We start from the raw sequence: 18,121 nt of genomic DNA, 5'->3' as shown, positions 1-18,121 counted from the left end.
CCCAAGTCTTCTACAACCCCCTAAAGATCAAACTAGGCAGTCCATCATGTGAATTAGGGACACAGATTCTCATGTCCTCAGTGTTAGCCAGACCCTTTGCTCTCAGAAAGGTGTTGAGTAAAAGGTAGTGTTGACTGCTGTTGACTGAAAGGTAGTGTTGACTGAAAGGTGCTGTTGACTGAAAGGTGCTGTTGGGTGAAAGGTAGTGTTGACTGGAGGGGTACTGAAAGTTAGTGTTGACTGAAAGGTGCTGTTGGGTGAAAGGTAGTGTTGAGTGAAAGGTGTTGAGTAAAAGGTGTTGTTGGGTGAAAGGTAGTGTTGACTGAAAGGTAGTGTTGACTGAAAGGTAGTGTTGACTGAAAGGTGCTGTTGGGTGAAAGGTGCTGTTGGGTGAAAGGTAGTGTTGACTGAAAGGTGCTGTTGGGTAAAAGGTAGTGTTGACTGAAAGGTGCTGTTGGGTGAAAGGTGCTGTTGACTGAAAGGTAGTGTTGACTGAAAGGTGCTGTTGGGTGAAAGGTAGTGTTGGGTGAAAGGTAGTGTTGACTGAAAGGTAGTGTTGACTGAAAGGTGCTGTTGAGTAATAAGACAAGCTTATGGCCAAGGTGTGTCTGGAATGCCTACAGGCTGAGTAAACATTAACCTAGACCAAATACTTATTACGTAAAATATGACTGCCGAAGCACACACCGACAAGGACACAAACACATGTCTTAGGGCACAATATATGTCACGTGTACTCCCTCTCCGGCCTCTAGGTCATCGGGCTGCTGATTATTCCACACACCTGTCACCATCGTCTCACTTCACCTGCGCCTCATGACACTCATGAGTGAAATACCAAGAGTGTGCCAAGCTGTCATCAAGGCAAAGGGTGGCTACTTTGAAGAATCTCAAATATAAACAAAATATATTTAGATTTGTTTAACACTTTTTTTTGGTTACTACATGATTCCATATGTGTTATTTCATAGTTTTGATGTCTTCACTATTATTCTACAATGTAGAAAATAGTAAAAAATAAAGAAAAACCTTAGAATGAGTAGGGGTGTCCCAATCTTTGACTGATACTATAAAAGTAATTGATTTGGGTTTGAGATAAACCTACTGTAGTTTTAATCATGCTTATCCTTACAATCTGTACATTGCATTTACATAAAATGTATAAAATGACATAAGATGGGATGATAGACTCAGTTTGTACGATGACTATATGCTAATGACGGTTAATCAATTCGTATAATACTGAAAATATACAGTAGATGTCTAGATTAAGATTAGAATATTAGACACAATAAGGGCTCTATTCGATCCACATCGCAGAAGTTCAGCTTTACAACGCGGTTGAAATTTAAAGGCAGTTTTTCCCTCTTTAGCGGAGGCAGCATTCATGGTAAACGCTGCAGATGTCGGGCTCACTTACATTTCTATCTCAGAATCTGTAACGCTTCAGATTTACAGACTGAATAGAGCCCTAAATCTTCAGCTTTACAGACTGAATAGAGCCCTACGTCTTCAGATTTACAGACTGAATAGAGCCCTAAGTCTTCAGAGCCCTAAGTCTTCAGCTTTACAGACTGAATAGAGCCCTAAGTCTTCAGATTTACAGACTGAATAGAGCCCTAAGTCTTCAGAGCCCCAAGTCTTCAGCTTTACAGACTGAATAGAGCCCCAAGTCTTCAGCTTTACAGACTGAATAGAGACCTACGTCTTCAGCTTTACAGACTGAATAGAGCCCTAAATCTTCAGCTTTACAGACTGAATAGAGCCCTACATTTTCAGCTTTACAGACTGAATAGAGCCCTACATTTTCAGCTTTACAGACTGAATAGAGCCCTAAATCTTCAGCTTTACAGACTGAATAGAGCCCCAAGTCTTCAGCTTTACAGACTGAATAGAGCCCTAAATCTTCAGCTTTACAGACTGAATAGAGCCCCAAGTCTTCAGCTTTACAGACTGAATAGAGCCCTAAGTCTTCAGCTTTACAGACTGACTAGAGACCTAAGTCTTCAGCTTTACAGACTGAATAGAACCCTCAACTTTACAGACTGACTAGAGACCCTTAAATATGTGGGAAACACTAAACAGTGTGAGCACAGAAGATGCAGAAGACCAGGGATTCATCAGGACCACCAATGAGAACACATCACCTCTGGGGTACCATTACTCCTTGCAATTCATGCAACAGAACTTCATGAATGTTTTATATATTTTTATTATACCATTATTTAAGTCAGTTAAGAACAAATTCTTATTTACATAGACAGCCTACCGGGGAACATTGGGTTAATTAACTGTCTTGTTCAGGGGACAGAACAACAGATTTTTTTTTTTACCTTGTCAGCTCGGGGATTCGAACTTGCAACCTTTCGGTTACTGGCCCAATAACCACTAGGCTACCTGCCGCCAAATATCTGTCCTCTAAAATATTATATTATATCAGCTGAACATATGGCACTACACAAAACAAGTCTATGCAACATAAATGAGTAATCTACATACTTTATCTACAAAAACAATACAAGGTCATTATTTTCTTCAGGAATGTAGTGAAGTCAAATTAAAAGTTGGCAAACAATATAAATAGTAAAATACAGTACAGATACCATCCAAAAAACTACTAAAGTAGTTTTACTTTAAGTACTTTATACCACTGGGTGGCAGTACAGGTGGCGATACAGGTGAGGCTGTCAACTCCTTTGGGACACTGTGTGAATTTATACAGGTGTGTCAGAATCCGCTGAGTCTGTGCCATACAGCCACCATCTTCTCAGGGTGAGAAATGCTGTCCCTCCACTGCTCTGCTGCTTCCTGTGTTGGGCTGTCGAAGCCAAGGTGAACCTGTAGAAGCAGTTATGAAAGTTATGTAACTGGCCTAATCTTAGAACTCAATTTAAGACCTGCTGACCTGGGCATCAGTCTGCCTAGTTGGTATTTAAGACTTGCTGACCTGGGCATGAGTCTGCCTAGCTGGTATTTAAGACTTGCTGGCCTGGGCATCAGTCTGCCTAGCTGGTATTTAAGACCTGCTGGCCTGGGCATCAGTCAGCCTAGCTGGTATTTAAGACCTGTTGGCCTGGGCATCAGTCTGCCTAGCTGGTATTTAAGACCTGTTGGCCTGGGCATCAGTCTGCCTAGCTGGTATTTAAGACCTGTTGGCCTGGGCATCAGTCTGCCTAGCTGGTATTTAAGACCTGCTGGCCTGGGCATCAGTCTGCCTAGTTGATATTTAAGACTTGTTGACCTGGGCATCAGTCTGCCTAGTTGGTATTTAAGACTTGTTGACCTGGGCATCAGTCTGCCTAGCTGGTATTTAAGACCTGCTGGCCTGGGCATCAGTCTGCCTAGTTGGTATTTAAGACTTGTTGACCTGGGCATCAGTCTGCCTAGCTGGTATTTAAGACTTGCTGGCCTGGGCATCAGTCAGCCTAGTTGGTATTTAAGACTTGCTGACCTGGGCATCAGTTAGTTCTTGAGAGAGTAACACCTTCTATTGGCTCTCGCTGTTTATTAAGTACTGAAACAAAGCCTTTTATGTGTGTGTTTTCCCTGTTTCCTTTAGATCAGGTTTCTATTGACTCTCTATCCTTAATTAGTGTGCGGTTTTCTGTTTCCTTTAAATGTGGTTTATATTGGTGTGGGATTTTCTTTTTGCCTTCCCTTCCCTAGCCACATTTAGTGTGAATCCATTCTGGGAATGTTTTAGGGCACATTTCCTAGTTGCTTGTCCACTTTCAGTGGAGACCCACATGGCTGCCTTTCAGTACCTCTTTCTGTTTTGGTTGTCTGTTCGTTGTTTGTTAGTTCCCTTTGTTGTGAGCAACATTTTGAGTTTGTCTTGTGGGAACGTAACAGACGAAACTGCGTGTCAAATCCACAACGGCTCCCGCCCTTAAGCAGACATTTGCAATTGGCTGCCCGCAGTCGCATTGAGAGAAATTCCTTAGCCTTGTAATCTACACCTTGAGTAGGCTGATAGAAATGATGAAATATTCATTCATTCTTTTTTTGTTTCAATGATCTTTCAATCTGAATGTCATTAATTCTACGTAGCCTACACTTTCTCGTTCTAAACTTCTATCTCAAGTGAGGAGGGTGTGGCTTCATGACAATGTGAGGAGGGTGTGGCTTCATGACAATGTGAGGAGGGTGTGGCTTCATGACAATGTGAGGAGGGTGTGGCTTCATGACAATGTGAGGAGGGTGTGGCTTCATGACAATGTGAGGAGGGTGTGGCTTCATGACAATGTGAGGAGGGTGTGGCTTCATGACAATGATCACCGGAGCAACTGCTCACTGATTTTACACACCGACACAGTTCCACACCGACACCGATAAAAACATCCGCTATGCAGGTGGTAGGTGTCGGCTATTGCCGGGTTAATGCTTGGTCTGATTAAATCTAGGGGCTCTATTTAATCTGGAAAATCTGAAGCGTTACAGCTTCCCGGGGTAGAAATGTAAAGGTAATTTTACATTGCAGCGTCTACCATGAAAACAGTCTCCGCTGAACTTGGAACATCGCCTTTAAATTTCAATCTCGCTGTAAAGCTGAACTCCCGCTATTCGGATTGAACAGAGCCCTAGGCCTTTCGTCTCACCTGTCCTAGGTAGTGTTTCCGTCTGACAGAACTGCGGCTGTAGAGTTTGACTGACAGCAGGAAGCCCTGGTCCAGAGCGAAGGGGAAGTAGAAAGACTCAGTCCAGGTCAGCTGACCTCCGGAGGACTTTAGGGTGTGAGTCTTCTTCTTCATCACCACCGTGCCCTGCAGCTGCATCTCTATCTTCACAAAGAACGCTGGTTGATGGACGAGGGAAGCACAAGGGAAATAGAAAAGAACAAGGGAAATAGAAAAGCACAAGGGAAATAGAAAAGCACAAGGGAAATAGAAAAGAACAAGGGAAATAGAAAAGCACAAGGGAAATAGAAAAGCACAAGGGAAATAGAAAAGCACAAGGGAAATAGAAAAGCACAAGGGAAATAGAAAAGCACAAGGGAAATAGAAAAGCACAAGGGAAATAGAAAAGAACAAGGGAAATAGAAAAGCACAAGGGAAATAGAAAAGCACAAGGGAAATAGAAAAGAACAAGGGAAATAGAAAAGCACAAGGGAAATAGAAAAGCACAAGGGAAATGGTTACTTGGTAGACAGTGTGTATACAGCTGGCAGATTTTAAAATGGTTCCAGGTTGAAGCTCTCCGACTAACCCTACCTTAACTCATTTTAGAACTGGTTAAATATCCACATCCTGTTCATTAAAACACATTTTTCTCTGTTAGTTCGTCAAATTTCTGCCCTGCTAGAGCTGCCCCGGTCAACTGTAAGTGCTGTTATTGTGAAGTGGAAACCTCTAGGAGCAACAACGGCTCAGCCGTGAAGTGGTAGGCCACACAAGCTCAAAGAACGGGACCGCCGAGTGCTGAAACACTTAGGGTGTAGAAATCGTCTGTCCTCGGTTGCAACACTCCACTACCAAGGTCCAAACTGCCTCTGGAAGCAACGTCAGCACAAGAGCTGTCTTTCGGGAGCTTCATGAAATGGGTTTCCATGGCCGAGCAGCCGCACACAAGCCTAAGATCACCACGCGCAATGCCAAGCGTTAGCTGGAGTGGTGTAAAGCTTGCCCCCATTGGACTCTGGAGCAGTGGAAGCACGTTCTCTGGAGTGATGAATCACGCTTCACCATCTGGCAGTCTGATGGACAAATCTGGGTTTGGCGGATGCCAGGAGAACGCTACCTGCCCAAATGCATGGTGCCAACAGTAAAGGTCTGGGGCTGTTTTTCATGGTTCGGGCCCCTTAGTTCCAGAGAAGGGAACTCTTAACACTACAGTATAAAATGGCATTCTAGATGATTCTGTGCTTCCAACATTGTGGCAACAGTTTGGGGAAGGCCCTTTCCTATTTCAGCATGACAATGCCCCCGTGCACAAAGCAAGGCCATACAGAACTGGTTTGACGATATCGGTGTGGAAGAAGTTGACAGGCCTGCACAGAGCCCTGGCCTCAACCCCATATTTTTGGTCATGTAGTGGACTTCTCCCTATTGCTACATATAATACACGTTGGGATCAGAGGAAGTAGACCCCTACCCAGGCTGAGTGGAACAGGGAGGTTATAACAGATATATAACAGACTATGTAGACCCCTACCCTAGCTGAGTGGAGCTGGGAGGTTATAACAGATATAACAGACTATGTAGACCCCTACCCAGGCTGAGTGGAACAGGGAGGTTATAACAGATATATAACAGACTATGTAGACCCCTACCCTGGCTGAGTGGAACAGGGAGGTTATAACAGATATATAACAGACTATGTAAACCCCTACCCTAGCTGAGTGGAGCAGGGAGGTTATAACAGATATATAACAGACTATGTAGACCCCTACCCTGGCTGAGTGGAGCTGGGAGGTTATAACAGATATATAACAGACTATGTAGACCCCTACCCTGGCTGAGTGGAGCAGGGAGGTTCTGGGCAGCGAGGACCTGCAGTTGGATGCGTCCGTTAACAGGCTGGAAACAGGTGGCCAGGTGCAATTCAGCGTGACACACCTGAAGAAGGAGTGAGAACATCAGACGCTGGAGACAGTAGGTTCACATTTTTACAGTTTAAAAAAAAAATTCTACCAACTTCATGTTGCTGAACATACTGGTCCCTATCCCAAATGGCTGTACTTGGTTAGGAAGCTACAGTGCCTTCAGAAACTATTCACACCCACTGGCCTTCACACAGTACCCCATAAAGTGGAATTATTTCTACAAATTAATACAAATGAAAACCTGAAATGTCTTGAGTCAATAAGTATTCAACCCCTTTGTTATGACAAGCCTAAACAAGGTCAGGAGTAAAAAATGTGCTTAACAAGTCACATAATAAATTGCATGGACTCACTCTGTGTGCAATAATAATGAAGATGATTTTTGAATGACTACCTCATCTCTGTACTCCACACACACAATTATCTGTAAGGTCCCTCAGTCGAAGTAGTGAATTTCAAACACAGATTCAACCACAAAGACCAGGGAGGTTTTCCAATGCCTCACAAAGAAGGGCTCCGATTGGTAGATAAAAAAAGCAGACATTGAATATCCCTTTGAGCATGAAGTTATTAATTACGCTTTGGATGGTGTATCAATACACCCAGTCACTACAAAGATACAGGCGTCCTTCCTAACTCAGTTGCAGGAGAGGAAGGAAACTGCTTGGGGATTAAACCATAAGGCCAATGGTGATTCTAAAACAGTTACAGAGTTCAATGGCTGTGATAAAAGAATACTGAGGATGGATCAACAACATCTAGTTACTCCACAATACTAACCTTTCATTGACTAAATGATAACTGAAATGTACTTTATGTCCTGCATTATATTTGGGGAAATTCCAACACAACACATCACTGAGTACCACTCTCCATATTTATATTTAACCAGGCAAGTCAGTTAAGAACAAATTCTTACTTTACAATGACAGCCTACCCCGGCCAAACCCTCTGCTAACCCGGACGATGCTAGACCAATGGGACTCCCGATCACAGCCGGTTGGGATACAGCCCCGGATCGAACCAGGGTCTGTAGTGACGCCTCTAGCACTGAGGTGCAGTGCCTTAGACCGCTGAGCCACTCGGGAGCCCTTATGATCAATCAGAACTATTTAGCCCTTCCCTAACCCGGATGACGCTGGGCCAATTGTGCGCCGCCTCATGGATGTCCCAGACGCGGCCGGCTGTAACAGAGCCTGGACTCGAACCTAGATCTCTAGTGGCACAGCTAGCACTGCGATGCAGTGTCTTAGACCACAGCGCCACTCAAGAGGCCCCTCCATTTGGCAAATCTGACCATAATTCTATCCTCCTGATTCCTGCTTACAAGCACAACACTGAAACAGGAAGTACCAGTGACACGCTCGACACAGAAGTGGTCCAATGAAGCGGACGCTACAGGACTGTTTTGCTAGCACAGACTGGAATATATTCCGGGATTCATACGATAACTTTGAGGAGTACACCACATCATTCACCGGGTTCATTAATAAGTGCATGGACGACGTCGTCCCCACAGTGACGGTACGTAGAACCATGTGGTTCAACGTCCGAGCTAAAGGCTAGAGCTGCCTCTTTCAAGGAGCGGGACAGTATAAAGACTAGAACTCTTTCAAGGAGTGGGACAGTATAAAGGCTAGAACTCTTTCAAGGAGCAGGACAGTAAAGACTAGAACTCTTTCAAGGAGCAGGACAGTATAAAGGCTAGAACTCTTTCAAGGAGCAGGACAGTAAAGACTATAACTCTTTCAAGGAGCAGGACAGTATAAAGACTATAACTCTTTCAAGGAGCAGGACAGTATAAAGACTATAACTCTTTCAAGGAGTGGGACAGTATAAAGACTAGAACTCTTTCAAGGAGTGGGACAGTATAAAGACTAGAACTCTTTCAAGGAGTGGGACAGTATAAAGGATAGAACTCTTTCAAGGAGCAGGACAGTATAAAGACTAGAACTCTTTCAAGGAGTGGGACAGTAAAGACTAGAACTCTTTCAAGGAGTGGGACAGTATAAAGACTAGAACTCTTTCAAGGAGTGGGACAGTAAAGACTAGAACTCTTTCTAGGAGCAGGACAGTATAAAGACTAGAACTCTTTCAAGGAGTGGGACAGTAAAGAATATAACTCTTTCAAGGAGCAGGACAGTATAAAGACTAGAACTCTTTCAAAGGGCGGGACAGTAAAGACTAGAACTCTTTCAAGGAGTGGGACAGTAAAGACTAGAACTCTTTCAAGGAGTGGGACAGTATAAAGGCTAGAACTCTTTCAAGGAGTGGGACAGTATAAAGACTAGAACTCTTTCAAGGAGTGGGACAGTATAAAGACTAGAACTCTTTCAAGGAGTGGGACAGTATAAAGACTAGAATTCTTTCAAGGAGTGGGACAGTAAAGAATAGAACTCTTTCAAGGAGTGGGACAGTAAAGACTAGAAGTCTTTCAAGGAGCAGGACAGTATAAAGACTAGAACTCTTTCAAGGAGTGGGACAGTAAAGACTAGAACTCTTTCAAGGAGCGGGACAGTATAAAGACTAGAACTCTTTCAAGGAGTGGGACAGTAAAGACTAGAACTCTTTCAAGGAGCAGGACAGTATAAAGACTAGAACTCTTTCAAAGGGCGGGACAGAAAGAATAGAACTCTTTCAAGGAGTGGGACAGTAAAGACTAGAACTCTTTCAAGGAGTGGTACAGTATAAAGGCTAGAACTCTTTCAAGGAGTGGGACAGTATAAAGACTAGAACTCTTTCAAGGAGTGGGACAGTATAAAGACTAGAACTCTTTCAAGGAGTGGGACAGTATAAAGGCTAGAACTCTTTCAAGGAGTGGGACAGTATAAAGACTAGAACTCTTTCAAGGAGTGGGACAGTATAAAGACTAGAACTCTTTCAAGGAGTGGGACAGTATAAAGGCTAGAACTCTTTCAAGGAGTGGGACAGTATAAAGACTAGAACTCTTTCAAGGAGAGGGACAGTATAAAGACTAGAACTCTTTCAAGGAGTGGGACAGTAAAGACTAGAACTCTTTCAAGGAGTGGGACAGTAAAGACTAGAACTCTTTCAAGGAGCAGGACAGTATAAAGACTAGAACTCTTTCAAGGAGTGGGACAGTAAAGACTAGAACTCTTTCAAGGAGTGGGACAGTAAAGACTAGAACTATTTCAAGGAGTGGGACAGTATAAAGACTAGAACTCTTTCAAGGAGCAGGATAGTATTAAGACTAGAACTCCATGAAAGGAGTGGGACAGTATAAAGACTAGAACTCTTTCAAGGAGCGGGACAGTATAAAGACTAGAACTCTTTCAAGGAGAGGGACAGTATAAAGACTAGAACTCTTTCAAGGAGTGGGACAGTAAAGAATAGAACTCTTTCAAGGAGCAGGACAGTATAAAGTCTAGAACGCTTTCAAAAGGCGGGACAGTATAAAGACTAGAACTATTTCAAGGAGTGGGACAGTATAAAGACTAGAACTCTTTCAAGGAGTGGGACAGTATAAAGACTAGAACTCTTTCAAGGAGAGGGACAGTATAAAGACTAGAACTCTTTCAAGGAGCAGGACAGTAAAGACTAGAACTCTTTCAAGGAGCAGGACAGTATAAAGACTAGAACTATTTCAAGGAGTGGGACAGTATAAAGACTAGAACTCTTTCAAGGAGTGGGACAGTATAAAGACTAGAACTCTTTCAAGGAGTGGGACAGTATAAAGGCTAGAACTCTTTCAAGGAGTGGGACAGTATAAAGACTAGAACTCTTTCAAGGAGCAGGACAGTATAAAGGCTAGAACTCTTTCAAGGAGCGGGACAGTATAAAGACTAGAACTCTTTCAAGGAGCGGGACAGTATAAAGACTAGAACTCTTTCAAGGAGCAGGACAGTAAAGACTAGAACTCTTTCAAGGAGTAGGACAGTATAAAGACTATAACTCTTTCAAGGAGTGGGACAGTATAAAGGCTAGAACTCTTTCAAGGAGCAGGACAGTAAAGACTAGAACTCTTTCAAGGAGCAGGACAGTATAAAGGCTAGAACTCTTTCAAGGAGCAGGACAGTAAAGACTATAACTCTTTCAAGGAGCAGGACAGTATAAAGACTATAACTCTTTCAAGGAGTGGGACAGTATAAAGGCTAGAACTCTTTCAAGGAGCAGGACAGTAAAGACTAGAACTCTTTCAAGGAGCAGGACAGTATAAAGGCTAGAACTCTTTCAAGGAGCAGGACAGTAAAGACTAGAACTCTTTCAAGGAGCAGGACAGTAAAGACTAGAACTCTTTCAAGGACCAGGACAGTATAAAGGCTAGAACTCTTTCAAGGAGCAGGACAGTAAAGACTATAACTCTTTCAAGGAGCAGGACAGTATAAAGACTATAAGTCTTTCAAGGAGCAGGACAGTATAAAGACTATAACTCTTTCAAGGAGTGGGACAGTATAAAGACTAGAACTCTTTCAAGGAGTGGGACAGTATAAAGACTAGAACTATTTCAAGGAGTGGGACAGTATAAAGGCTAGAACTCTTTCAAGGAGCAGGACAGTATAAAGACTAGAACTCTTTCAAGGAGTGGGACAGTAAAGACTAGAACTCTTTCAAGGAGTGGGACAGTATAAAGACTAGAACTCTTTCAAGGAGTGGGACAGTAAAGACTAGAACTCTTTCTAGGAGCAGGACAGTATAAAGACTAGAACTCTTTCAAGGAGTGGGACAGTAAAGAATATAACTCTTTCAAGGAGCAGGACAGTATAAAGACTAGAACTCTTTCAAAGGGCGGGACAGTAAAGACTAGAACTCTTTCAAGGAGTGGGACAGTAAAGACTAGAACTCTTTCAAGGAGTGGGACAGTATGAAGGCTAGAACTCTTTCAAGGAGTGGGACAGTATAAAGACTAGAACTCTTTCAAGGAGTGGGACAGTATAAAGACTAGAACTCTTTCAATGAGTGGGACAGTATAAAGGCTAGAACTCTTTCAAGGAGTGGGACAGTATAAAGACTAGAACTCTTTCAAGGAGTGGGACAGTATAAAGACTAGAACTCTTTCAAGGAGTGGGACAGTAAAGACTAGAACTCTTTCAAGGAGTGGGACAGTAAAGACTAGAACTCTTTCAAGGAGCAGGACAGTATAAAGACTAGAACTCTTTCAAGGAGTGGGACAGTAAAGACTAGAACTCTTTCAAGGAGTGGGACAGTAAAGACTAGAACTATTTCAAGGAGTGGGACAGTATAAAGACTAGAACTCTTTCAAGGAGCAGGATAGTATTAAGACTAGAACTCCATGAAAGGAGTGGGACAGTATAAAGACTAGAACTCTTTCAAGGAGCGGGACAGTATAAAGACTAGAACTCTTTCAAGGAGAGGGACAGTATAAAGACTAGAACTCTTTCAAGGAGTGGGACAGTAAAGAATAGAACTCTTTCAAGGAGCAGGACAGTATAAAGTCTAGAACTCTTTCAAAAGGCGGGACAGTAAAGACTAGAACTCTTTCAAGGAGCAGGACAGTAAAGACTAGAACTCTTTCAAGGAGCAGGACAGTATAAAGACTAGAACTATTTCAAGGAGTGGGACAGTATAAAGACTAGAACTCTTTCAAGGAGTGGGACAGTATAAAGACTAGAACTCTTTCAAGGAGTGGGACAGTATAAAGGCTAGAACTCTTTCAAGGAGTGGGACAGTATAAAGACTAGACCTCTTTCAAGGAGTGGGACAGTATAAAGACTAGAACTCTTTCAAGGAGTGGGACAGTATAAAGACTAGAACTCTTTCAAGGAGTGGGACAGTATAAAGACTATAACTCTTTCAAGGAGTGGGACAGTATAAAGACTAGAACTCTTTCAAGGAGTGGGACAGTATAAAGGCTAGAACTCTTTCAAGGAGCAGGACAGTATAAAGACTAGAACTCTTTCAAGGAGTGGGACAGTAAAGACTAGAACTCTTTCAAGGAGTGGGACAGTATAAAGACTAGAACTCTTTCAAGGAGTGGGACAGTAAAGACTAGAACTCTTTCTAGGAGCAGGACAGTATAAAGACTAGAACTCTTTCAAGGAGTGGGACAGTAAAGAATATAACTCTTTCAAGGAGCAGGACAGTATAAAGACTAGAACTCTTTCAAAGGGCGGGACAGTAAAGACTAGAACTCTTTCAAGGAGTGGGACAGTAAAGACTAGAACTCTTTCAAGGAGTGGGACAGTATAAAGGCTAGAACTCTTTCAAGGAGTGGGACAGTATAAAGACTAGAACTCTTTCAAGGAGTGGGACAGTATAAAGACTAGAACTCTTTCAAGGAGTGGGACAGTATAAAGGCTAGAACTCTTTCAAGGAGTGGGACAGTATAAAGACTAGAACTCTTTCAAGGAGAGGGACAGTATAAAGACTAGAACTCTTTCAAGGAGTGGGACATTAAAGACTAGAACTCTTTCAAGGAGCAGGACAGTAAAGACTAGAACTCTTTCAAGGAGCAGGACAGTATAAAGGCTAGAACTCTTTCAAGGAGCAGGACAGTAAAGACTATAACTCTTTCAAGGAGCAGGACAGTATAAAGACTATAAGTCTTTCAAGGAGCAGGACAGTATAAAGACTATAACTCTTTCAAGGAGCAGGACAGTATAAAGACTATAAGTCTTTCAAGGAGTGGGACAGTATAAAGACTAGAACTCTTTCAAGGAGTGGGACAGTATAAAGACTAGAACTCTTTCAAGGAGTGGGACAGTATAAAGGCTAGAACTCTTTCAAGGAGCAGGACAGTATAAAGACTAGAACTCTTTCAAGGAGTGGGACAGTAAAGACTAGAACTCTTTCAAGGAGTGGGACAGTATAAAGACTAGAACTCTTTCAAGGAGTGGGACAGTAAAGACTAGAACTCTTTCTAGGAGCAGGACAGTAAAGACTAGAACTCTTTCAAGGAGCAGGACAGTATAAAGGCTAGAACTCTTTCAAGGAGCAGGACAGTAAAGACTATAACTCTTTCAAGGAGCAGGACAGTATAAAGACTATAAGTCTTTCAAGGAGTGGGACAGTATAAAGACTAGAACTCTTTCAAGGAGTGGGACAGTATAAAGACTAGAACTCTTTCAAGGAGTGGGACAGTATAAAGGCTAGAACTCTTTCAAGGAGCAGGACAGTATAAAGACTAGAACTCTTTCAAGGAGTGGGACAGTAAAGACTAGAACTCTTTCAAGGAGTGGGACAGTATAAAGACTAGAACTCTTTCAAGGAGTGGGACAGTAAAGACTAGAACTCTTTCTAGGAGCAGGACAGTATAAAGACTAGAACTCTTTCAAGGAGTGGGACAGTAAAGAATATAACTCTTTCAAGGAGCAGGACAGTATAAAGACTAGAACTCTTTCAAAGGGCGGGACAGTAAAGACTAGAACTCTTTCAAGGAGTGGGACAGTAAAGACTAGAACTCTTTCAAGGAGTGGGACAGTATGAAGGCTAGAACTCTTTCAAGGAGTGGGACAGTATAAAGACTAGAACTCTTTCAAGGAGTGGGACAGTATAAAGACTAGAACTCTTTCAAGGAGTGGGACAGTATAAAGGCTAGAACTCTTTCAAGGAGTGGGACAGTATAAAGACTAGAACTCTTTCAAGGAGAGGGACAGTATAAAGACTAGAACTCTTTCAAGGAGTGGGACAGTAAAGACTAGAACTCTTTCAAGGAGCAGGACAGTATAAAGACTAGAACTCTTTCAAGGAGTGGGACAGTAAAGACTAGAACTCTTTCAAGGAGTGGGACAGTAAACACTAGAACTATTTCAAGGAGTGGGACAGTATAAAGACTAGAACTCTTTCAAGGAGCAGGATAGTATTAAGACTAGAACTCCTTGAAATGAGTGGGACAGTATAAAGACTAGCACTCTTTCAAGGAGCGGGACAGTATAAAGACTAGAACTCTTTCAAGGAGAGGGACAGTATAAAGACTAGAACTCTTTCAAGGAGTGGGACAGTAAAGAATAGAACTCTTTCAAGGAGCAGGACAGTATAAAGTCTAGAACTCTTTCAAAAGGCGGGACAGTAAAGACTAGAACTCTTTCAAGGAGCAGGACAGTAAAGACTAGAACTCTTTCAAGGAGCAGGACAGTATAAAGACTAGAACTATTTCAAGGAGTGGGACAGTATAAAGACTAGAACTCTTTCAAGGAGTGGGACAGTATAAAGACTAGAACTCTTTCAAGGAGTGGGACAGTATAAAGGCTAGAACTCTTTCAAGGAGTGGGACAGTATAAAGACTAGAACTCTTTCAAGGAGTGGGACAGTATAAAGACTAGAACTCTTTCAAGGAGTGGGACAGTATAAAGACTAGAACTCTTTCAAGGAGCAGGACAGTATAAAGGCTAGAACTCTTTCAAGGAGCGGGACAGTATAAAGACTAGAACTCTTTCAAGGAGCGGGACAGTATAAAGACTAGAACTTTTTCAAGGAGCAGGACAGTAAAGACTAGAACTCTTTCAAGGAGTGGGACAGTATAAAGACTATAACTCTTTCAAGGAGTGGGACAGTATAAAGGCTAGAACTCTTTCAAGGAGCAGGACAGTAAAGACTAGAACTCTTTCAAGGAGCAGGACAGTATAAAGGCTAGAACTCTTTCAAGGAGCAGGACAGTAAAGACTATAACTCTTTCAAGGAGCAGGACAGTATAAAGACTATAACTCTTTCAAGGAGCAGGACAGTATAAAGACTATAACTCTTTCAAGGAGTGGGACAGTATAAAGACTAGAACTCTTTCAAGGAGTGGGACAGTATAAAGACTAGAACTCTTTCAAGGAGTGGGACAGTATAAAGGCTAGAACTCTTTCAAGGAGCAGGACAGTATAAAGACTAGAACTCTTTCAAGGAGTGGGACAGTAAAGACTAGAACTCTTTCAAGGAGTGGGACAGTATAAAGACTAGAACTCTTTCAAGGAGTGGGACAGTAAAGACTAGAACTCTTTCTAGGAGCAGGACAGTATAAAGACTAGAACTCTTTCAAGGAGTGGGACAGTAAAGAATATAACTCTTTCAAGGAGCAGGACAGTATAAAGACTAGAACTCTTTCAAAGGGCGGGACAGTAAAGACTAGAACTCTTTCAAGGAGTGGGACAGTAAAGACTAGAACTCTTTCAAGGAGTGGGACAGTATAAAGGCTAGAACTCTTTCAAGGAGTGGGACAGTATAAAGACTATAACTCTTTCAAGGAGTGGGACAGTATAAAGACTAGAACTCTTTCAAGGAGTGGGACAGTATAAAGACTAGAATTCTTTCAAGGAGTGGGACAGTAAAGAATAGAACTCTTTCAAGGAGTGGGACAGTAAAGACTAGAAGTCTTTCAAGGAGCAGGACAGTATAAAGACTAGAACTCTTTCAAGGAGTGGGACAGTAAAGACTAGAACTCTTTCAAGGAGTGGGACAGTATAAAGACTAGAACTCTTTCAAGGAGTGGGACAGTAAAGACTAGAACTCTTTCAAGGAGCAGGACAGTATAAAGACTAGAACTCTTTCAAGGAGTGGGACAGTAAAGAATATAACTCTTTCAAAGAGCAGGACAGTATAAAGACTAGAACTCTTTCAAAGGGCGGGACAGAAAAGAATAGAACTCTTTCAAGGAGTGGGACAGTAAAGACTAGAACTCTTTCAAGGAGTGGGACAGTTTAAAGGCTAGAACTCTTACAAGGAGTGGGACAGTATAAAGACTAGAACTCTTTCAAGGAGTGGGACAGTATAAAGACTAGAACTCTTTCAAGGAGTGGGACAGTATAAAGGCTAGAACTCTTTCAAGGAGTGGGACAGTATAAAGACTAGAACTCTTTCAAGGAGTGGGACAGTATAAAGACTAGAACTCTTTCAAGGAGTGGGACAGTATAAAGACTAGAACTCTTTCAAGGAGCAGGACAGTATAAAGGATAGAACTCTTTCAAGGAGCGGGACAGTATAAAGACTAGAACTCTTTCAAGGAGTGGGACAGTAAAGACTATAACTCTTTCAAGGAGCAGGACAGTATAAAGACTATAACTCTTTCAAGGAGCAGGACAGTATAAAGACTATAACTCTTTCAAGGAGTGGGACAGTATAAAGACTAGAACTCTTTCAAGGAGTGGGACAGTATAAAGACTAGAACTCTTTCAAGGAGTGGGACAGTATAAAGGCTAGAACTCTTTCAAGGAGCAGGACAGTATAAAGACTAGAACTCTTTCAAGGAGTGGGACAGTAAAGACTAGAACTCTTTCAAGGAGTGGGACAGTATAAAGACTAGAACTCTTTCAAGGAGTGGGACAGTAAAGACTAGAACTCTTTCTAGGAGCAGGACAGTATAAAGACTAGAACTCTTTCAAGGAGTGGGACAGTAAAGAATATAACTCTTTCAAGGAGCAGGACAGTATAAAGACTAGAACTCTTTCAAAGGGCGGGACAGTAAAGACTAGAACTCTTTCAAGGAGTGGGACAGTAAAGACTAGAACTCTTTCAAGGAGTGGGACAGTATAAAGGCTAGAACTCTTTCAAGGAGTGGGACAGTATAAAGACTATAACTCTTTCAAGGAGTGGGACAGTATAAAGACTAGAACTCTTTCAAGGAGTGGGACAGTATAAAGACTAGAATTCTTTCAAGGAGTGGGACAGTAAAGAATAGAACTCTTTCAAGGAGTGGGACAGTAAAGACTAGAACTCTTTCAAGGAGCAGGACAGTATAAAGACTAGAACTCTTTCAAGGAGTGGGACAGTAAAGACTAGAACTCTTTCAAGGAGTGGGACAGTATAAAGACTAGAACTCTTTCAAGGAGTGGGACAGTAAAGACTAGAACTCTTTCAAGGAGCAGGACAGTATAAAGACTAGAACTCTTTCAAGGAGTGGGACAGTAAAGAATATAACTCTTTCAAAGAGCAGGACAGTATAAAGACTAGAACTCTTTCAAAGGGCGGGACAGAAAAGAATAGAACTCTTTCAAGGAGTGGGACAGTAAAGACTAGAACTCTTTCAAGGAGTGGGACAGTATAAAGGCTAGAACTCTTACAAGGAGTGGGACAGTATAAAGACTAGAACTCTTTCAAGGAGTGGGACAGTATAAAGACTAGAACTCTTTCAAGGAGTGGGACAGTATAAAGGCTAGAACTCTTTCAAGGAGTGGGACAGTATAAAGACTAGAACTCTTTCAAGGAGTGGGACAGTATAAAGACTAGAACTCTTTCAAGGAGTGGGACAGTATAAAGACTAGAACTCTTTCAAGGAGCAGGACAGTATAAAGGATAGAACTCTTTCAAGGAGCGGGACAGTATAAAGACTAGAACTCTTTCAAGGAGTGGGACAGTAAAGACTAGAACTCTTTCAAGGAGTGGGACAGTAAAGACTAGAACTCTTTCAAGGAGCAGGACAGTATAAAGACTAGAACTCTTTCAAGGAGTGGGACAGTAAAGACTAGAACTCTTTCAAGGAGTGGGACAGTAAAGACTATAACTCTTTCAAGGAGCAGGACAGTATAACGACTAGAACTCTTTCAAGGAGCAGGATAGTATTAAGACTAGAACTCCTTGAAAGGAGTGGGACAGTATAAAGACTAGAACTCTTTCAAGGAGCGGGACAGTATAAAGACTAGAACTCTTTCAAGGAGTGGGACAGTATAAAGACTAGAACTCTTT

General features: G+C 42.2%; 1 protein-coding gene across 1 annotated transcript in view; it reads right to left on the bottom strand.

Moving 5' to 3' along the window:
• Window positions 1–2,196: 2,196 nt before the first annotated feature.
• The window catches only part of LOC139374398 (tandem C2 domains nuclear protein), a 35,755-nt gene continuing 19,830 nt past the window's right edge, over window positions 2,197–18,121 (bottom strand). Inside the window, exons 9-11 of the mRNA XM_071115447.1 lie at window positions 6,449–6,554; window positions 4,599–4,795; window positions 2,197–2,838 (exon numbers count right to left, since the gene is read on the bottom strand). Coding sequence (XP_070971548.1) covers window positions 2,728–2,838; window positions 4,599–4,795; window positions 6,449–6,554 — 414 coding nt within the window. The 3' untranslated portion in view covers window positions 2,197–2,727. The remainder of the gene's footprint in view (window positions 2,839–4,598; window positions 4,796–6,448; window positions 6,555–18,121) is intronic.

This window comes from Oncorhynchus clarkii, chromosome 19 (genome assembly GCF_045791955.1).
Source record: "Oncorhynchus clarkii lewisi isolate Uvic-CL-2024 chromosome 19, UVic_Ocla_1.0, whole genome shotgun sequence".
Taxonomy (NCBI): Eukaryota; Metazoa; Chordata; class Actinopteri; order Salmoniformes; family Salmonidae; genus Oncorhynchus; species Oncorhynchus clarkii.
Note: the sequence above shows the minus strand (reverse complement) of the source record. Positions and strands in the feature narration are given on the sequence as shown.